Source organism: Athene cunicularia, assembly GCF_003259725.1.
Source record: "Athene cunicularia isolate RWA chromosome 3 unlocalized genomic scaffold, athCun1 chr3_part1, whole genome shotgun sequence".
Lineage (NCBI taxonomy): Eukaryota > Metazoa > Chordata > Aves > Strigiformes > Strigidae > Athene > Athene cunicularia.
Genome location: NW_020799097.1, coordinates 54,735,025 through 54,758,044, shown reverse-complemented (window position 1 = coordinate 54,758,044; position 23,020 = coordinate 54,735,025). Strand labels below are relative to the sequence as shown.

General features: G+C 41.1%; 1 protein-coding gene across 1 annotated transcript in view; it reads left to right on the top strand.

Annotated features, from left to right (window-relative positions):
- Window positions 1-672: 672 nt before the first annotated feature.
- CEP85L (centrosomal protein 85 like) overlaps window positions 673-23,020 on the top strand; it is a 153,014-nt gene continuing 130,666 nt past the window's right edge. Inside the window, exon 1 of the mRNA XM_026845652.1 lies at window positions 673-700. Coding sequence (XP_026701453.1) covers window positions 688-700 — 13 coding nt within the window. The 5' untranslated portion in view covers window positions 673-687. The remainder of the gene's footprint in view (window positions 701-23,020) is intronic.

Here is a 23,020-nt window from a genome sequence, read left to right as displayed (position 1 = left end):
GTATCTGTCAGAAACAAAAAAGGGTTTGTAGTTCCTGTCTTAAATTAAGGCTGTGGGACACTAGCACGGTTTCAGCTAGCCATCTGCCCTACTGTGAAACCTTGGTGTAAGAAGAAGGTAGGAGCAGGGTCCTGATTCACTACAAGACAAAGTTCTGCCTCAGCCGAGAATGAAAAGCATGTGGAGTTATCTTCAGACCTACTTGACCCATCAGTTTGCACATCTCTTCTCAGTACCCTGTCAGCTGCAGCAAAAGACAGGCCAAGAGAGGTCCAAGTTAATCCCTATATGATGTAAAAGGTCAGTATTGCCTTTAATAAAGACAGTGAACACCTATTCAGATAAAATCAGTAATGAATGATAGCACACCTAGGATGCTTTTCATCTGTAGATCTCAGAGCACTTCACAGTATTGCTGTTCCAAGCATAGAGCTATCGAGCCTTTTCGCAGACACGTTTCACGAGGATCTTGATTAAAGTCACTTCTCTCCACATGGCGCCTGTTTAAGATTTACATGCAAAATACAAGAAGAAGGGGAGGCGGCTGTCAGTTGCTGCTTACCAATCCAGTGCTGACTGCCTTTGCACTTTGCAGTGTGTGGTTTGAGCTGCAGCCGTGCAGTTTACCCGTAATTACCACAATTTCCTGTTACACTCATTCGAAAAGACAATGTTCCAGAGGAAGTTATGAAGACGGCAAGTAAGTTGCTGCCTTAATTTTTATGTGTTTGATTAAGAGTGCTGTCTTAATTATACTGGTTAGAGCTTATTTACGGCACTGCTCAAACAGTGCTGTCCTTCGGAGGGATGAGAAGCCTTGTGCTTCCAGATAACCTATGGGCAAATTCAGGTATTCTGCAGTCCTCTTGGCATGTTGCTCGGAAACAGCTTCAAAAGACTGAAGGCAACTCTTTCTTTTACTGGTGCTGAAACTGTGAGCAAAGTAGCTTAAATATTCAAGTTGCAAGATGCTGCTGCAGCTGGGATGTCGGATAAGAAAATGTAACTATTCGTAAATCTACTGTATGACTGTAAATGTTCCTTAAATGCAGTAACTGAAAAAGCAGTTTCACGTGTTCGGACCAGCACGTTTTTTTTAAAGTACTGAATTATTTATGCTTTCAGATGGACTCTCCTGACGGTTGTGAAGTGTGTGCTAGAGAACTCCCTCACTGCTCACAAAACAGAGTTTCAATAGGAAGGATATCTGTACCTTTTTGCTAACCGCCACGGCTTCCTGCCTTTGTTAGGGGAAATATGGTGGAGGGAAGCAGCAAGTTGCTGTCTGTCTGATGCACAGATAACCTGTTCAGGGCGCACAGCGTTACTGTGCAGCTTACAGCACAGATAGGACTGGTTTGACTTTGGCTGCACTGTCTGTCTCAACAACAATTGCCTTGCTAGTTACAGCTCCAGTGCATACAAGGAGCTGAAAATAGGCGATTATCCAGAGAGAATATTAGGTGCTATACTTTTTTTTTTCTGCACAGAATGTGTGCGAGGAAATGTTGTGGGAAAAGATGGGTTGCTAAGCAGTTGTTTTGCTGGTAACGCAGGAACTAAGCCAATGCAGAGAAAGCCATAGAGGCTGTTCTTTTCAGGCCACAGAAGAGCTGAGAGCCTCGACACATTCTTTGCACTCTTGAGTTTTCCTCTGTGTCTGAGCGTTTGGAAACCACTGATGCCATGTACCATCACTTCTTTTTGAAATTGATAAACTTCCTGTGACGTAAGTTTTAATTTCTTTAACAAATCTCTGATCAGTTTTACAATTTGAGTTTACTCAAGCAAAACTTCTCACCTCTGGAAAAAGTGAGATTTAGAAAAGAAAATAAAAGAAAGCTGCTAACTTATAAAGTAGCAAATGCAAAAAAAAAAAAAAAAAAGAACAAAAATTGTTATGGTTTAGTGTGTGAAATGACTAATAGAAAATAAATTATTTAGCTGTATGCTCATCAGTGACACTTTGGGTTTCTTTGCATCATCACTTTAAAGATTCATTCTGCTTAAGGTTAAGAATACTCCCCTATACACTTACACTAACTTAAAATATCATTAATTGAATATGAAGTGACATATGAAGGCTCCCAAAAGATCCCTGTAGTTTACTTGAAGAACCACAAGATGCAGAGACTTATGATGGTAGCCGTGTAATAGGGACTAATTTCCTTTTCTCAGAGAAAGTAGAGAGAAAAATACAGCCCTTGGGCATCGCACTGCATTTCAGTGAGCTGTGCAAGGCATTCTTAGGTACTTCAGCTGCAGAACTGGAAATTCAACGCTGGGCAGCATGAAGCTAGAGAGCTGCTCTTCGGGAAAGTTGCTGTATGACACTCTGACTCTGATTTAAAGAGGAGAGACGATATTTTTCAATGCTGCTATTCAGCTTGTCTCTGTTGCCTCCCATGAGTCCCCAAAAGGCTCTGTGTCAGAGAAACTACCATTAGACTTGGCACTCATGGTCATCACCACTGACAGTGCCAGCAGGGTCTCATGGCCAGACAAGTGTGGAGAACAGGATCTTGCATTTTGAGTCACCTTCCTGCTGTCTGGTGGCAAATTTTATTTTAAAGGATTATTGTAGCCTAGTGTTGGTGATTGCCAACCCAAATCTCTGTCAATGCCAAGCTTGGCAATGGTGTAAATGGTTTGCTATGAATGCTCAGGAGGAGGATGAGTTTTGTGCAAAGGGGAGCTCTCATTCCTACTGCCTATAACACAAAAGCTCTTTGGTGGCCTGAGAAACCAGAAGCTGAGTCTCATCTTTCACAGTCACTATATGCACCTTCCTTCATTTGCTTTGATGTATTTAAGTTAATATTCTCCAAGCTGTGGCTAAGAACATTATGGCATCTTTTCAGCTTGTGTTTGTTAGTTTCAATTTTAGCTAGCATATTAGCTGAATATAAAACTTTATTTTATCCACACACTAATTAATTTTCTTTCTTACTGCACTTCATAAATAAGTCAATATACGGAATTGTATTACAGAAGCTCTACTAAATAATAAATAGTGGATTTGGTTTGCCATATGATTCAGTGTCTCTCTGCCCTGTGCTCCTCTAATTCCCAAAATGTTTTGGTTTTTTTTTTACCGTAGGGTGTGTAAGTGAAGTTAAGATTAGATTTTTTGTTTTATCTTTCATAAAACTCATGCCTATTCTGAACTAGATGCTCCTGCCAAGAGTTTATACAGAGAAAAAATCCTTATTATAATTTCTCTCAATTTATGTTTTTGTTGGGAGTTAGTGAAGTTTGGAGCTGATAAGCACAGTGTGCTCCTAAACTCCTATGACTGTCACATACAGATCCTGTTTCTAAAGATCTTCCAAAGGTGCTAGCGGAGTTCAGAGGCTAGCTATTCTGGACCCGTTGTGTGCGTCACCTGTATGAAATCCATACATATTATCTGTAGGCTTCAGGAGATCAAAGGGTTCTGTTACAAGGGCAAGGTACTAGAGAGCAGTTTGAGAGAAACGTTCACGTATTGAATGCTGACTGGACTGTCCAGGTGCTGATAGCTTGCAGGAGTAAGTTCAGATGTGGAGCCAAAAACTAGTGAGTGAATGATTGTTTCTTTTCAAAAGCTTCTACTACAGCATCTACATGTGCATTATAATGTTCAAGCTAAACAGAAAATTCACCTAAGATATTCTACCTGGCATTGCCAGTATCATGAGTGACTCTTCCTAAAAACTCACTTGCCCCTTGTTTATGTCAGCGGCAAAATTTCCAGCAAACCTCCTGTTGCTTCATAGCACATAAGCAGTGAAGGCAAGTCAAGATATAAACATAAGATGCCAGAGAGACCTATGGCAAAACTGGATTGTGAGAAGATGGTGAGCCACAAGCTTTTGGCATCAGCCCAGAACAAAGTGCAGAGGGATATCTACAGGCAATTAAATCAGTCTTGAAAAGTTCTGCCTTGCATACGCTATGAAAGTGGCTAAGGTACCTTTGATATTAGAAGATACCTTTGCCTGTGAAAAGGCAGAATCTGTGGGACACTGTGAAGGGGCATATGCACTATAAATGGGAAAACCCAAAAAACTTTGCAGGAAATGCAAGGAAACAGCTAAGGTGGAAATAAACCAGTTTGCCAGTGTGGTGGTTTAGGCCCTGCCGGGACCAGAGACCACGTTGCCGTTATCCCTCCCCTACCCTCAGCTGGTGAGGGTTGGAAGTGAGGCACAAATCCCAAGGTTGAAATAAGGAAAAAATTAATACAACAGTGTAACAAATAATAAACTGAACAAGAACAATAGCAATAACAACAACAATAAACAGTAATAGCAGTAAACAAGACAAAAGATATACAGAGAAATGCCGCAAAGGACACAGCCAGCCCACTGCACGTGCTTCCCACGATCAAAGCCCCCATGAAATTGTTCCCGCGCTTGGCGCATGGACCTGACATCAGCATGGTATCGAATAACCCAGCTAGAGCCCCCTCCCCACTGCTGGGAAAACCTAACCCTATCCTAGTTGAACCAGGACAGCCAGGAACTTTGAAATTGCAGAATTATCTTCAGATTTTTCAAGCTGAGAGGGGCATTCAATATAATGACTAAGAAGGAAGTACTACAAGGCAGACTCTAGATCACCAATGCTGAACAGTTGATGATGTCAGAAGAAGGCACCCTAAAGATAATACAATATCCAAAATACAGACATTTACAAGCAGGAGGATGATGATGAGAATTGCATTGTACCAGAGAAAGTTAAGAGTGTTGTTGTCCAGAAGACAGAGGGAAAAAAGTTCCAAAGAATGGATGGCTCTGAGCAAGATGATCCAGAGGAGGAGGAGCTGGTTTATTCAGGAAGTCACATGTGCGATGTAATACACAGAAAGTAGAAAAAAGATTCTTAAATAAAGAATGAGGAGAGTCACCATAGATGCCTGATCAGTGAAATTAAGTCCTTCTCAAAAGATTCACAGTACAAAGGAGTGTGTCTGAGGAACAGGCCACTGCTTAGTGTCTGGAACTGACAAGACTTTGACGGCTGTGAGCTGTTTGCCTGCCTTAGTAAAGCGCTTTGTGGCTGACAAAGCACCGCTCTGGAATCACTTGGAGGAAGGTAAGGTTGGCTCCCAAAAGCATCCCAGGTGTGGTAAGAGCAGTGGTCTTGACAAACCGCACAGGCTAAGCAGCTGGTTCAAGGTGATTAACTGGCAGTAGATAGGATATCCATTATCTCCCAGTGCTTTCCTAGCTTTACTGAGAAACTCATTAATGGAGCTATAATGGCAGAAAGGGTCACAGCAAGCAGCTTTGTTTTGCAAATGCAGAGAGTATAGGTTTGAAGGGTGAAGTCAACAGCCTTCTCATACTGGTGAATTACTTGAACTGCTGGTCAGTGTTTAGAAGGCACGGCAAAAACAGTGGCCTGCAATGGAGAGGACGAGAATTACATGGATATTATTAAGGCAGAGGCATGGCTGATGTGCATCTTCTGTGCAAAGGCAGCTTGATCACATAGGATAGCAATTGTTTAAGGAACCATGAAGGATTGTGAGAGGAGGTGGTCTTGGTTTATGAAGGTCTCTACAGAGGGAGAGATTAATAATTTTCAACCTGTGGTTTACAAGTCCCTGGGAATGTATGGACTAAATCCATGAAACACCATGCAAAATAGCAAGCTTTGCTGTCAGTGAATGTAGCATTCGTGAATAGTGTTGAGACAGCAGAGAATTAGTGAAAAAGACAGAAAAAGGGGCATGTGTTGCAATTTAGTTCCACCTGTAAATGACTGGACCAGATCTGTTAAATCTCGCAGCTCTCCCTGGCCCTGTAACTAAAGTTGCTCTAATAATATAGACCTGGCATTTGCCTTGAATCTAAACTGTTGCTACCAAAGCTTTTAAAGAGAAGATAAGTCTCCAATGTGCATCATCAGTACCTAAATTGGGGCTGGACTATGCAAGTACTTCCATCATCCTCCCAAGTCACTTCAGGCATCGGTCATGCCTCCGTCTCCTTCTCAACAGTTTGCTGGGAGGCAGATGATTTTATCCAGATTATTGCATCTACTGCTGACTCTGATGGAAATACAATAGCATTATCTTTAAAGTACTGGTGAGTTGTGTGGCAGAATAGCATTTGTTAAAATATTCCTCTGCCTTGTTTAATTAATTTGCATCACTTAGTGTCTTTATAGTATTAATTGTTCCATCTGTTGCCCTTAGATTTAAGGGAAACAGTGTGGTGTCCTCTCTGAAAGACTTTCTTGGACTAGTTTATGCAGCGATGTCTTGTGAGGGACAAGGACACAGAGTGTTGAACTCTTCTTAGCCCTCACATAAGCTGAAGTCCTTTCTGAGAGGTTCTTAAAAGCATGTCAATAAAATGTCCCTAAAGCAGATTGATAGGAGGAGCATATACTGCAATGAAATGCAGAGGAGAAAAGGTTGTATGGCAAAGATCTCAGTAAAAGCACTAAGAAGTAATTAGACACATCTACCTTCCTTTTAAGCTCTTCACCTTTAAAACCTCCTCTTCTAGCAAAGTTGTAGTTTTGCCCGCTTTGTCCGTTACCATACACATTCAGAGCTGGTGGCTGGTTATTAGTACTGTATCATCTTTTTCAAATGCTGATGACACGTTTCTGTTTTCACTTCCTCCTCTGCACACATGTGTATATCATGGAAACACCATATAGCCATATTCTGGTGAATCCTCTGAGATAAAGATAATAGGAGCTACCCAAGCGAAGGGATGAAGTAAATGGTTCAGAGAACTGAAGTCTAAAGTTTTAAATAACAGTAAGAATTAAGAAACTGTTAGTAAAGACATCTTGGAAAATGAAAGCCTGAGCCTTAATTTCTGACTGTGTCTTTCAAAGCAATAATGGTTTCCTTCTCTCACTCCTCTCAGGATATACGCACATCTTTCCCTCAAAATAGAAAATTATGATGAGTACAGTACAGAGAGCCAAAAGATTTTCTAATATATATTCTACACATACCAGTGGTGGCTATGTCATACAGAAAAAATGCATGGGATTTTTTTCCATCTTTAATAGAAATAACCAACAGAGGTCAGGGCATTTCCTAAAGATTTATTGACTGTTTGGAGTTAATATCCTTCACCTTACTTATGGACCTCCCATCCAGCCATTAATCTGCAGGAAACACTCTGCACCATAGTCACCGATTCTTACGTAACAGCAGCACAAATCAGTAGAAGTGGTGTTTGAAGAGTGGGTAAGACTGTTACCCTGTACCTAAAATGCATGTGACATGCAAGAATAAGGGCAGGAAAGGAAAGCCTCCAGCGCACAGAACTGATTTTTGTGGGACACAGCACCGTCCTTCTGCTGGACGTTCTGTTGACCTCTTCTGACCCTCTTACGCAGTAGTCTCATCACCCACAACCGAGTTCCAGCAGGAAACATTACCTGACACAGGATCACCTCAGGGCATTATGGTGTAGACACAGGGTCTTTTGTACCACTGTTGACTTTTTCAGCATTTTTTACCCCTCTCTGGTATCGGATGTTGTAATAAATTAGCTAAACGTGTCATCTTTGGTGAGTGACTTTTTTCACGCTTGCAGTTTGTTCAGTCTATGAATGAAAGTACACTCCCTTAATCTCTGAAAAATTACAGGCTGAGAGTAAACGCAGTGTAAGAAGGACAGGCTCTGAGAAAGCACAGATGGAGTCTGACAGAGCAGAGCCATGGAAACTATATAAATAAAAGCAGAATTGTTTATAAATATTTCCCTTTTTTGGGTGTGGGTGTGAGCAATTGCATTATTTGAAGACACTTTTCTCTCATGACAATTTTTTTGCCCGCAGCACTGCAGTGGGTTCCTAGGGAAATGCACGGCAGCGGGCAGGGTGGCCGTGGGAGCGGCAGGAGCCCCCCCAGAGAACGGGGCACAGCAGGGGAGCCCCAGGAGCCCCAGGCGGGATCTGCAGCGAGAGCCTGGGCCCGGGGCTGAGCTCTGTCTTGCCGAGTGCGCTCAGCTGAGTAGCAAAGCCAGGAAGCTTGGACAGCCCCTCCGCTAACGTGACTTAGCCGCTTCCAGCAACCAAAATAGTCCTCGAACTGCTGCCAGCCGACTTTGTAGCCAGTCCCATCCTGTCACTCAAGTGGTTGCAATTGGAGCTTTCAGCACGCAATTCAAAGCTGGTGTGACCAGGAGGGTGTTACAGTTTCACATAATAGAATTTGGTTTTACTTCAATTCACAAAACGGAGTATTATAAGCATTTAGGCACAAAAACTCTCCTAAAAGAGTTTTGCTTCTAGGCTGAGAGGTGGCTTTATGCCTGCAGTGGCTTTTGATCCTGTAAAAGCACATCTTTCTATCTTAAACTGCCTCATGCTTTTCAAAATGATGCTCATTATCAAAATGTCCACGCTCATTAATTCAGCTTCCCAAAGCTCCTGGGGACAAATCTGAGGGGCAACACCAAGGAGGGGAGTGGAGGGGAACAGAGCAGATGTCCCATAGCAAGGGGAAGCTTCTCCTCTGAGCAAACTCACAAGCAAGGCAGATGGTGAGAAGGTGAAGGCATGACCCCAGAAGAGGGCATACAAGTAGAGCAAGGAGGAAGCTGAGAAGAGGATATGATTGACCAGAGAGGGGCAGGGCATGGGGAAATAGCAGCCAGGCTCATGAGAGAAACTGAGCAGAAAAAATGTGAGCAAAGTTTAAAAAAAAACCCATAAAATGTGTGCCCAAATGACAGAACTGCTGGTATATGTCTGAATATTTTCAGCAATTATTTCTTACAGTTTTGAATAGCTATTTCTACAACACAGTAGTATGATTTTACTGTATTATCTCACTATTTAAAAAACTTCTGTTTAGTTCTTCTGACAGTATCCAAATAAGAATAGTAAAGTGTATTTAGAACCTTTGTTTTGGAAATCTTTTTTGACACATATGAAAGAAACACATCTCTGGAGAGCAGTATTGCTAGAGATGGTGAGGATGAATAACACTGCATTGGTATTCCTGCTGGCACTACTCCACAGGCCCCAGCCAAGAGCCTGAGGTTATACAGACATGGGGTGACAGAAAGATTCTTCTTTGGAAAACTTGCAGAGCTTTTATTCTCCTTTTATTCTTTGCCTTTAAGCCTGGGCAGCAGAGCGGATGGCTTGAGGGCCATGCTTACCGCATCGGGACCCATGTCCTGGCATCGGCATCAGGAGGGCACACGTCCTGGGCTGGAGGCAAAGCAACGTGTAACACCCGCATGGGGGTCTGCGGCTCAGCCTAGGGCATCCACCCCACCCTCCTCCCACCAGGAGAAGAACCAGTGAGATCCCATGGCTGTGGCTTGGGGAGAAGAGGAAAATTGCATATCATGAATTAAAATCTGGGAGAAAATAACATTCTGAAAACTCTGAGCAGCATGCTCAAACATGGCAATGTTTTCCAGGACTGTCCCGGCTGGTCGCTCTATCTGTGTCTCCATCCAGGCCAAATGTCCACTCAGACTTTCCTCAGGTCTAACTGATGATTTCCTGGAAATTCCCATTAGTTACACCAGGAGGAAAAGCATTTGACAAAGCTTAAATCAAAGATACTTAAGTTCACTAAATTGGCAATTCCTTTATTTGTCTAACTGTGATCATGATGGGGAAAGTCAGGAGGCACACAGGAAACAGGCTGCTCTGCTGGCCCACAGCGGGGGCCAACCACCAGGCTGCAGTACGCCCTGGAGATGTAGGAAAGTGGGTGGCCAAGCCAAGGAGCAGGGCTGGGCACCAGAGCCACCGAGGTAGGACACTGAACTTTGCAGAGGAGAGCAGGATGGAGAAGCTGGGCTGGAACAGAGCTGAGTGCTGATCCCCATATGGATTGCTGGGGTACAGATCCGTCCTCTCCTGTTCCTACCCTTCACCTATTACTGCTTCTGGTTTTAATATTGCCAAAGCACAAAAGGAAACATGGATTGCATTGACTCATATGGTTTCTAACTTAGCTTGTACATTGACACATGGAAGAGATTAGTGCATACTTAGCCAGAATGTGAATGTATAGTTCATTATCTGCTTTGTACTGTATTCTTTATAGGTGTCATTAGTGTACATCAAATATTACAGTAACCTACTCTGATTTCACAGTGACTATACAAAAGCCTAGTGCAGACTAGCTTGCAGGCTGTAAATTCATACTTTAGCTGCAGCACACTAATGTACTCACTGTAGACAGACCCGACTTAAAGCAGCATCACTTGTCTACATGGATGAGGTTTATTTGTTTGTGCTTGTAGTTCCTATATGATCAGGCATCAACTGCAGCTGGAGCCTTTAAATGGTTTTGCAATAGAAGCAGAATAATAAAAATAACTAATTGAAATGGAATAAATTGGTTGTGTCATTGTAAGTATGCTGTCAGATGAGGTAAAGAAATCCCTTGATTGTAAACTGTTAAATGGAGACACACAAAGGCCCAGTTCCAGCCCTTAATTTCATAACTGATGTGCAAGAGAATGGTTGTGGGTATTTCTTTTAATTCCAGTCTGTCACAGGTGAGGCACAGTTCTTTCACTGGTGTTCAAGCAGTGTGTTGTGTTTTGGCTGGAGGAATCTGACATTTATGTTTCCTAAGCCCTCCTTGTTTCTCGTATATCAGGGACCTTTTGGCTCACACCACCAGGACTTAAGGAAGTGACTGTGAAGCCAGGTGATGAGATGGGAGGCATCTTGCTTCAGTCTCTTCTCTGTTTGGCCCAAGCTCCTGTATTTGGAGGACTTGCAGAGCTATTCCAGAGCTACAAGCCAGGAACGCTGCTGTGGAGACAGCCAGTCCCTCTTTCCCCAAGCTATGGGAGAGCCATCGCTTGGAGGCATTGTTCAGGGGAGCAGTTTTAACGGGATAAACATGCAACCCAAACAGATCTCTGAATTGGACATGGAAGAGAGATAAAAGTTAACTTTTTGTAATTAATCAAGGCTATAAAGGCAAAGATAATTAATTCTGTGTTTAGTTAGATCGTAGCTGTGAAAAGGTATGTTCCATGGGTTAATAGTTTCCTCCAGTGTATAAATGCCAAGACCAAATGAAATAGCTTGGTAAAAACAAACGCTGAGGTGAAGGGGGTAAAAAAACCACACAGTATGGGCTTGTAGTAGCGTGAATTTTATTTTGTCATGGAAAAAGACTGAAAGGGCTTAAATATTATTATCCAAGGCTGGTGACATTTGACCACTCTATCATTAATCGAGTTCTTTTTTAAAAGGTGGCTTATTTCTCTATAGCCTTACAATCATAAAAATCTTTTTTATTTAAGAATCAGATAGTTTTATGAGAACATTACTTGTAAATAATGCTATCTCTTTAGCAGCCCAACAGACAGGACAACACTCTGATATCACTGCAAGGTAACATCAGAGAAATGGGTCTTTTCACAGGATAGTGGTCCTGCTGATACATAAATATTCCAACATTTACAGAAAAATATATGTCAAGGCAAAGGCAACATGTCCGTGTTCACAGCAAATAACCAGGTAATTTCTAGAGCAGTGTATAATTGTGTGCTTTAGGGGAAGTCCTCGTATATACAAAGTCTTCTTACTTCTTTTGAATGACCTCAGTGTAAATGAAGATGAGGCCTTTTACACTGTAGCTGCTGGTGAAGCTGTGAGTGTGTTGCTTTCTGTGCCACTACAGACTGGCTGCATTCTGAGTGATGCTCTTGTCATTGATTAAAACATAAAGTTATCTAGAAAAATAAAGATGCTGTGGCACTCAAGGAGTGTTATCTTACCTAATCTATCACTCTCCTCCTAACTCTCCTTGTTTGTAATGGCAACTGCTGGGGAGAAGAGACCTGCTACTACCACTGGCTCTAACAGTGTATCTGCCACAGTCTCTCTTCCTGATGCATATGCAAATTTGCCTTATTGGCTTCCCATCCTAATTCTTATCACCATTGAAAATGGGTCCACATTTGACCTAGTCCTTTTCTGGTCTGCTCAGTTTGCTGTGAGCTTTAGGACGTAACTTCACAGAAGGGAGACATAGTTTATGTGGTTTTCAAATGAAAAGCACTTACAGGTACTATTTTTAGGGCTTTGTAAGTTCTGGGTTTTATTTGCCTGTGTTTTTAAATATAATAGATGATAAAGCAATATATCCCAACTGCAAGTTTTCTCCCAGTTAATACATGAGATACATTGCACAAAAGCAGTTTTGACTAGCTGTGGATTAACAGGAAGCCTAATCTTTCCAAAGAAGGTTTATAACGTGACTTGTTCCTAACCTGTACACTGCTAGTCACATCCCTTCAGGGCGAAAAAAGTTTAGTGAGGGCAGGAGGGATCTTTAGGGAAGGACCTCCGTTGCGCTGAATGGACGAGATACATGGAGGTGGTATCTAAACTGTGGGACCCGCGGTGAGCCTGCCAGCTCCGTGTGGAGGTTCAGCCTGGGCCCTGCCCTGTGCCCCATGTGCTCCAAGTTCTCCCACCATGAGGTGTGAGAGTGTTTAGGCTGTATTCCCAATGGGGGAAACGGGGCTGAAATGTGCATTACAGAGACTGCCTGACCATAGCTAGATAAAAAATGGATCTGTTCCTATCCTCTCATTCTCTTCCTTGAGCCAGAGCTACATGCCAGCTCACTGAAAGCAGGCTCAGGCTTTAGTCTCACTCAGTAGAGGAAAAAAATACCGAGACATGAGTTTCTAAGGTCAGTTTCTGGCTTTTTATGAACTAATATTGAACTTCACAGACTTTAAACAGGCTTTCTTGCAAATGTGAACCTTTGCTTAATTTCTTCCAAATACATGAGTGTCAGCCTACCTTTGTGGTGAGGACACAGGTTCAAGTTCTGTGACTCTGTAAATGCAGCATGGGTAATGGTAAGGCTTTAACACAATTGTGCAAAGTGCTGCAAAGTTTTATGGGGAGGAAACCAAAGTAGCACCTTATTAGAAAGCAGTGGGTTTGTAGATGCTACAGTAGATAGTGTCAGATATCCCACTCTACCACCATTTATAGACAGCCAAAGTATGTGCAACATGTGAATGGGAATAAATTCACATTTTCAAATTTTAATTTTTCAAAATGTGAAAATAAAATAAGGATTAATACAGTAAACAACTACACAGGTGCAGCAGATTGTGAGTCAGTGCCATAAACACTTTTTTTTTTAAGATGGAAAATTATAGTAAAAATCTAGATTTTTACACTTATTAAACAGTTAATTCTCTGCTATTTGTTTTTCATTTGTTTCCATCTTTTGATGGAAGAGCTCTGTTGCTGTTAGTCTGAGGAGTCAGGCTTGATTAGTAGAATGAAAGGAAGTATAACACAGGTAGTAATTTCTTTTCCATGTATCCAAAAAGACTTCCTAAGTTCAAAACATGTTTCATGCAGATTAGAAAATTGCTACTGATAACTGACCAGAAGGAGAACAAAAGAATCAGAATGTGCAGTATGTATTTACACCTATGGATTAATGATCTTTCTTGTCTCCACTCCTTATATCCTTGCTGCAAACCTTGTGCTATGCAACTTCTGTTTGAATGTGCCATGTCAGTGCAATTAGACCGATACTGCAATGGTCCACATCAGAACCGCTCCCAGTCATGACTGAGTTGTGTAGGCGAGGTGTCAAAAATAACCCAGGTTTCAGGAGCTGTCTTTCGTGTTAGGAATATTGTGTTGGGCTCTAATGTCACCAAGTGAAGCGGTGAGAGGGATGCGTTGCTCCATGACAGAGGCTATGGAGGGTGCTTTGCAAGGGCCAAACATTTGGGGTAGTGCAAAAAAATAAAATTCCGTGGGCATTTGGTAGTATTGTCTCAGATACATAGTATTTGGTAGTATTGTCTCAGGGCTTGGACTTGGTTTAGGGTTTGAGGGGACTTTTATTCCATTCCTCCTTTTTTTCTAAGCATGTCAGATACTACTCTGGACTAGGTTGATATTTCACAGTCAGCACACTTGCTCTTGCCTGAGGTCATGGCAAGAATGTAGACCAGTTGCCTGGGAAGTGCTTGAAGCTGTATTGTTTGGGACATTTGAGAGGATGCTGGAGAAAATAATGTTAAATAAAGACAAATCATGATATTTTGCAGGGGATGAACTATGTCACCAAGTAAGTTTCTTCTCAGTATAGCTTTTGTGATTCTTCAAGCTAGAGAACAGGATCAGAAACTAAGGTAATATTGTAGAGCTTTCAAAAAAAGGAAGTATATTTTTTGGTTCCAGCAATATGAAAGAAGATTATAAAAGGAGAAACTGTAATAGTTGCCATCACTGGTTTTTAACTGCAGTCATATATTGTAGCTAGCAAGATGCTTATGAAACACTGTCTAAAATGACTTTGAAGCTTAATCAGTGGAACTACAGGGCAATTTCTGTATTTCATTATAAATCCAGTGAGGTCAGCAGAGTTACATGGGATTTACAGAAGAGTAAGTGCGCACAGAATATGGCTCCAGGATTTTAACTTTGTTTTATTTCTACTGCGTGGATATTACATGCTTGTCTGCAACTTGCACAGAATAATTTTAAAGACAAGACTCACTATGCAAAACCATATAATAACAGCTATAGGACAAAAAGTGAAAAGTTTAACATTGTTTAATATACCAGATTTTGTCTAGTGTTTCTACAACAGTCTATAAAACTAGTGAATACTTTATAGAGGAATTACAGTGACTGGTTTTGTATGTAGGACATTTTAGAATAGGATTTAAAAGCATATCCTTGCTGTCTTTACAGTTGTGTTTATCTTTTTGATCCATTATATATTTTTGTGATCTGTAGGCAAAGCCATAAATCCCTTGGAGAAGTAGCAGCTCTTCAGAGAAGCCTGGCTTGTTAAGTTTCTTGTTGTTAAGTGAGATAGTTTAGATCCCTGGGTTTGCTGGGTTGAGTTTTGGCACTTAGAGAGCACTTTCATCATCTTGGATCACACAGAGGAATTGGTAGGGCCCTTTGCTTCAGGATATAAATGTGCCATCGGCGATGCTGGGGAAGCAAAGGCAGCAGGGGTAGAAGACTTTCAGCATGATGGTCTGTCCTTTTTCTGAAGTAGCTGAGAGTGAGATTTGATTTGAACCTATAAACAAAATCTTCACTTCTGTATAATAGCTTATGAAGAATAAGTAAAAGATGAGACTTAAAAAAAGAATGAATATTAGAAGTAATAGAATAGAAATCACATTTGGATTCGCAAGGTTTATATGCAGGTCTGGGCCAAAACTTTCATAGAAGTCCCTGGATTTAGATCCTAAGCCTGAAATCGTTTCAGTACTAAGAGGAGTGATGCAAAATAGGGAAGAGGGGAAAGAAAACAGAAAGCTACTGGTGGAAGATGTAGCTTCCCATCTAAAGCCCATCTAAAATAATGGATCTTTCCTGGGATTCCTGTGTAGCTTTTTCTAGATGGGACCTATGGAGACTTACCAGCATTGAGCAGAGCGCAGCTACTGTCTGCTGCGGGAGTCAGTGTACTTTCTGCATCTTGGACTCTTTTCACTGATTCATATACAAAAAGTGCTCTGAACCTGGCCCTGGAAGTAAAAGATAAAATGACAGATAGGTTTTGCTCAGGGCTCTTATTTTGAGGGATGCATTAGGCTCTACAAAATTCAAAGGGGTGGATTTTCCTAATGATAATTTTTATAGTGTGCAAATATGGGAGGTGCACATACCTGCAGTTATTTTTCCTGCAGAAGCGTCATGGAGCAGTCAGATAAAACAATACAGCTAATAAATTTAGGAGTGTTATTTAAAGGTAAAGAGTTGAACAACATAAGTGACTGTTAAATTCATTGCCAAATACTACAGCTTTTGTGAGAGCTGTAGAAAAATAATCATGTATGTGTTTGTATAAAATCTTTTCTGTTGGTATGTTTTACTATCTCACTATAAATTTAAAAATGCCCTTCTTCCTGGGAAAATTTTGTGTGATAATAACTTTTTGAACCACACCGGTTCGGAAGACAAAGTGCAGCTGCGCTGTCTCTGGAGAAAAGAACCCTGTTCCCAGGCACTTCCTGGCCCAGGAGGAGTATGGTTCCCATCAAAAAGCCTTCTGCTCTGAGGGTAAAGCTTGTACCTCTTCTGGCTGGACACCTTGCTACGCTGGAGTGGCTCTGCCAGGCAGCAGGAGCAGTGCTTTTGTGCTTTCTGACAGATCTCTCCAGCAGACCGCTTGATGCACTGGAATGGAGGCTTTCCATAGCAAGATAGACATTTTACTTTCAAGATCAGCAAAGAAGCAAGTGGGAAGGCAGCCTGGCTCAGAGGTGACCTCACATGTGATGTGGCCACCCCAGTGCCAGGGGGTCTCCAGGCAGAACAAGAGGCAACTGTGACTCGAAGAATGAGCCTGGGGAGGCAGCTGCACGGAAGCTTCAGGGCCAGGCAAGCACCTCTGGATCCAGGCTTCCCGGGACCCCAGGCAGCTCAGGAAATGGGTTGGCCATTTGGAGACCCAGGAATCCACCTATCTCAACTGATAAACAAGGACACATCTAAACTGATCTTGATTTATTCCCCCCAGGAAAAAAAAAAAATTGTTATCCCACTGATGCTAGGCATCAACAAGGGCACTACTAATCTTAGTCTACAAATGGGGGGGTGGAACATTGTTACCTTCTTCTCTAATCTTAGTCTAGTCCATGCATGCAACACTTTCTGTCAGTTACTTGATAACCCATCATTATGAATTACCCAGTGATTTGTTGATTTGGGATGTATGCAATGAATCCTCTGGCAAAGCAAGCCAGAAGAATTTATATTTGACACCAAGTTTGTGAATAACTAGAGATGGAGTGTTATGAGAGATGTATTCAGATAGTTAAACAGGCAGATACATTTTAAAAAAATCTTATTTTGCTAGGCTTAATGCTCTACTGGCAGTGCTCATGTAGCTTGAGGAAATCAGTTTACATTTCATGTAAATGTCTGAGTAAGACATTTTTTGATAGTGATTCTTTGTTTTAATTACAAGAATGTCAATCTACATAGTATATAAAATTTACTGAAAACAGCATAAATCATAAGACCATCAGACACTTGTGTCTTGTCCACATGTTCTTGTGGCAGGGCTGGGTATAGTGTGAAGAACATGACCAGAGCAGCTGGTTTCCATCAAATGGTATCATGATGGTATAAAGAAAGGTAAGCTGGGCCTGCTGGCTCTATTGTTTATGCCTTGCAGATCAGCTGATGTAATTTTCTCTGATGGATCTCTCTCCCTTTCTGTAGTGTCCTGGGGAGCTGCACTGCAGTTGCCTATTCATGCTGCACTTGACAGATAGCTAAGTGAATAGAAGTGCACCATCCAAAAAGGCAGTGGTGCCAGCTTCCCATTAATATTCCTGTGTGTCCTTTTGATGAGTTCTAGGGGTAAAAAAATATCAAGTCTGGAATCTGTTAGCTATTAGTAATAGTAGTTGTTACGTTACAGACATGGCAATGTTGATGTAAGGTTTTGTAATCAATAGGGTTTACAAAATAATGCCATCTCTCTGCTGGAAATCAGACTAAGATTGTGTATGTCTCTTTTTATAGACCAGTGACTATGTGTCAATGGCAACATCTTTTGTTCAGTGACATGGAACCTGATTTGTAAATGCATTTGTCTGGTTTTATGTTCATGTGCATCCTTTGTGGTTTTTAGTATACTAGTGCCAATGTAAACGTGCTTCAGGAAGCAAGCACCTTGATTAGATTTGGGCTTGTGTAAATATTTTATCTATCCTAAATTACTTCTTCCAGATAACCACATTTTCAAGCTTGTCCAATATAAAAACTTGCCAAGTGCCTCACACTGTTGCTCTGGCACCAAATTACTAAGCTTTAACTCTCCCACAGAAACATTTGTGTGCAGTAGTGGTTTCGTGCATGTTTTAAAATTGCATTGTGGAGTAAACACACTGTTTAGTGACAACTAGAATCTGTTTAGTAAAACTGTGATAAAAAAATATAAATACTAAATAATTATATTTCATTTAAGAGCCAAAGCCATACCTCGTCATGATTTACCAGAAAAATTTTGTCTGACAAAAAGCTCATATGTAATGATAAACTGTAATAATGACATAAAAGAAAGAGAGACTCTTCTCTTCTTTCCTAGAGAAATACAGTAACAATGTCTGGAAGTCAAATCCTTGATAGCTTCGTCTTAAGTTCAGTCTTCTTTAAGAGCAGCTAAAACATTCACTAAATCCCTCCCTCTCCTTCCTTGATTTCTTGAAATCATGCAGGAATGTCAGATAATTTTTTCTATAGCTAAATAATTATATAATTATTTATTGTTTTTTTAGAATCTGCAAACAGCAAAAATGTAAATTCTTTTTAAATCTACACTGCCAGCAAGGATAATGTTAAATCAAGATGCTGTAAGTAGCATTTATGGTACTGCAAAAAGAGCAAAACTTTGAGTGTCACCTTAACTGGCTGGTTATATTCTCTATTTTTCAATATGAAGAAAATGAGAAAACATAGGCTATAAATGCTCCATATGTCTTTTAGGCAGCAGCTTTTAAACTAATTGCTTGAAGAATTATATGCAAAAGATAATTACACAACACATCAGTCAGAAGAGTGTCATCCTCACTCTGCATAGCTAAGGGCAGGGAGATTACAACAACCATCTTATGCCTTGGCCAAGTTCTTTCTTTTTATTTATCCTCTGGTTTGAAAGTGGCATGAATTCTAGATGAGAAATACAGTATATTACATGCTTTTGTGAGTCATCCAAGTTAGTTTTAAATTACTTGTGTTCTATGGTTTATTCATGTTCTGTATGTCCTCAGATGATTACCTACAAAGCCACTGCGAGTAAAATTGCTGTGGATCCCTACACACTTGTCAGATTGTGGGAGAGTCTGCAGCAGGTAGAGTTCGGAGTTGGCCCTGGTCCTCTTGCAGTGCCAGGCTGCATGAGCAGTGGCCAAGCACACACACACACCATTTGGGATGCAAAGTGGTCTGTGAATTATTTTTTAAAAGGTTGCATGTTGCTTCAGCTGGGAAGGAGTTTGCTGTTTCTCTACAGGGGACACTGATCAAGACAGACAGACAAATATTTTCTGGTAAGCGATATGAAACCTGGTGAAATAGTAAGGGGATGCAACACCTTAGAGCTGTGCCTGCACAAACAGCCTGTGTTGGCTCCTTGGGATCAAGTCAGACACAGACCAGTTATGAGGTTATAAAAAGCTGGAGAACTTCTAGTCCAGATGACACTTTGCATTCTAGCCTGTTAACTATGTCTTTCCGCAGGCTACAAAGCTGCATCTAAATATGAATTCCTCAGAGCAATTAGATTTTTCCACACAACCTGAAAACAAGCATCCCAACTTACTCCGCTATACAGAAAACTGTATGTTTCCCAAATAAACCCCAGCTGGGTTACTGAGACTTTGCTGTCGGGAAGGTTTTCATTGATGTGCTGAAAATCTGGAGCCTGTCATGCTCAGTGCCCATACTCTGATAGAAGTTTTTCTTTCTTCAGCCAGAGCTAGGAACACTGACATTCACCCAGCATGTTTCCTCTGTGCTGAATTCCTCTACGTTGAATGACTAACAAGAGACCAAGGAACACTGTGAAGATATCTTTTCATTGCTTGTGCTCAGATTTTCCATTTATTGCCAAGACACAGCATCCATTTCCAGCAGTAAATGTCATGCACACAATAGCTCTGCTGTCGGTGTGAAAACCTAGCTTAACTAGAGGAGGAAGAGGAGGAGGCATAAAAGATCAGAGCACATCCTCTGTGTGCAAAACTGTACAGTCCAAAATATGTCTCATACTGGCAATTTGAAATAGATTGGACAGGGTTGTACCCTAAAGCTTCATTGTCTGCCTGCATCAAATGTTACTTTTTTTTACTTGAATCATCTTTACATGTCTAGGCACTACCACTGCTTACGGTCCTTACTTGGCCAAAAGAAGGCAGCATTTGAAGGAAGGTTTGCAGACCACAGACCTGACTAAAGGTGGTCTTCACCTGGGTGAACAGGGGTTGGGTGAACATTAGAAGATACTGGGGCTGTTTGTCCTTACCCAGCTTGGAGCAGACAATATTCCAGAAGTCATATTTAAACAACCAGGAGAGGTGAAGGACAGCAACAGAAGATGGTATACAACAAAGGAAAGCAGGGGCAGTGGTCTCAGTGCAAAGCAGCGTTGAAAACAAATGCAAGGGAATGTTTGAGGTCAGTCACTGCAGCAGGAACAAGACTCAGATCAAAATCTGAATCTTCTGCCTTGTAGTTTGACCTTCAATGCATAGTCTGTAAATTGATTCAAAAGTGATATAATTCCTCAGTGCAGAAGTGTTTCATGTGTACGAGAATATTTTTCCAGCTTTTTATAGTAAGGGACATATAAACTCTGATTTGAAAATATAGTGTGCAATGAATAAATGATACGCTCTGACATTTGGTTGGTGTTTGTGAGATATAAGTCTATTTCTAGTGCAGTGTAGGCTTAAATAGCCAAGTGGTGTTTATAGGAGATGGGTTGTTGCATTCCTTTTCAGTTTGCTAATATGTGCTGGTCTACTGCAGTAAGCCAGCCCTGCACTGAATAAACATGTAGGAATCTGTTCATCTATAGGATGTTGTGAATAAACAAACCATCATACCTTCACTGGAGATCTGTGCATATATGATGTCTTAAATTGTGAAAAAATCAAACAGAATTTAAACTAATTGACTATGCTCCTTGGATACGCTCTCAGCCTATATGCATTAGTTTACCTAACTGAAACTTGAACTAAAAATAATCCGTAGCTGGAAAATCTTTGTGATGGACACTGTAAAATTCCAGCGAGATGGTTGTGAAGCATAGTTTATTCTTGTAAAATGCTTTAGGATATTTGTTTTAAATGCGTTTAAACTGTAAATGCTATTAGGTATTTGGTTTACTGCTGTTCAATACTTTCAGTGTTGTGTCATTACATTAAGAAATGGAGGCATGTCATTTTGACTGGATTACCATGGAAAACTTTGCTCTGTACAGTCCTCCAGCTGGAGCACAGAAACATGAGTTTTTTTGTACTGGTGAGTACACAAAAGAGAGGGCGATACTGAGCTGTGTAGTGCCACCACCAAGTAGCAGAGGTAGGGAAAAAGTAGTGGTTTATGACTGGACTAACATTCAGTCACTGAAAAAAATAAAGCTAAGACAATGGGGCTAATGTTAATGATTCTTCCTCTTCAAGGTAGTTTTGACTAGTTGCAAAGGGATTCTAAATCCAAAGTACTTTGGGAGACTGTGACAAAGATTTGAATTTGAATATAGATTCTTCTCTGTTTTACAGTGGTTCTCTTTCTCTATGGTGACCTGAACAACACCCTCAAAAACAATGTTTGAACTTTTCTAGATGCAATTAACTTTCCCCAAAACATCTGAACTTTTCTAGATGCAGTTGGTGTAGCATTAGGGGGTATCAGGCTTTATTCAGAATCCTGCTTTCAGTCTCCAAAAATTCAAATCCCATCTGGCTAGGAAGGTGCTGAGCCAAAGTCTCTGATCCGTTCTTCTTGGATCTTGCTTGGGTAGTAGCTAAGTGAAAAGCTTCACCCAGTTCTACTAAAGCAGCTCCCTCCTGCCAGTTTACTGAATCATTTTAGCTGAGATTATTTCTGTGATCAGTTAATTAAGCCACACAGAAGCATGCAAAGAGCCAAGGCATGATTTTCACTTGTGGCATCTAGGTCTTTAGAAACAAGATGTTAACATGCAGTACTATCTTGCCATTTGGAAATATATAACTGGGCTTGAACACTATTTCCCTACAGAGGGGGGCTCTCTAAGTGGAATTGCAAACCTTCCTAAGGGAAACAAGGACAAATCACAAACAAGGTAACTGAAGCAGCTTGCTTGATTGATTATATTAATGCCCAGAAGGGAATATGTCCATTACATTTTTTTCTGTGACTTTCTATTGTATCTTTCTCTCATTTAACAATGATCCATATTCAAGGAAGAGTAAGGACAATGCAAATTGGAGGAGGGAAATAACTGTCTTTAAGCAATGCCCTTTTGTTTTCAGACTGTCTGGGATTGTTTTCCCTCTTTCAGAAACCTCTATGTATAGCCAGTGAGCATGGTAGCTGCTTGGTTTGAATTTCTCTTTGTCTGTTTACTATGACAAAAAGGACCTCAGCTTGTAAGCAAACTGCAAAGCCTTGAGCAAGGATGTGTTTTGAAGGACAGAAACAGCTGAGCCTTCTGGAGGCTCTACAGTTTGCTGATTAGTGTGGTCTCCAGGCCTATTTTGCTTACCATTATATGTATGTGATTTATCTGCATATCCAAAGAGGAATAGGTATAATGCTATACTCTAAACTTCCCTCTCCCCCTCTCCAAGATGAAGAAATTGTCTCTCCAAAACTGCATGTTATCAGAGCTTTCTTTTTGCTCTCGCTCTCTCTCTCTCTCTCAACTCTTTGAGCCCCACGTTGGGTGTCAAAAAGGACTGTCATGGTTGAACCCCCCAGCTGGCAGCCAAACACCACACAGGCTGGGGCACAGGGGAGAGAAAGGTAAGGAGACTCACAGGTTGAAATAAAAACAATTTAATAATTGAAACAAAATAGAATTAAAATAATAGTGAGAATAATAATAGTAATAATAGAAAATATAAATGAGTAATGCAGAATGTGATTGCTCACCACCCACTGACCGACACCCAGCCCGTTCCTGGCTAGCAATCCCAGAGAAGTAAGAATCCTGAAACTGCAATCCCAGAAGCAAGAGAGAGCTTCCCAGTCAGCCCACATCTATATACTGAGCATGACGTTACATGATATAGGTCTCTTGCTTTGGCTGTGCTCCTCCCAGCTTCTTGTGTACCTGCACACTAACAAGACATGGGAAGTTGAAAAGTCCTTGATTTCTTAGCAACAACTAGCAGCATCAGTACAGTATCAACATCTTTCTCATATCAAATCCCGTACTGAATCCAAAACACAGCACGAGTCTAGCTACTAAGAAGGGAAAACAAAAAATATTCCTTCCTTCCTTCCTTCCTTCCTTCCTTCCTTCCTTCCTTCCTTCCTTCCTTCCTTCCTTCCT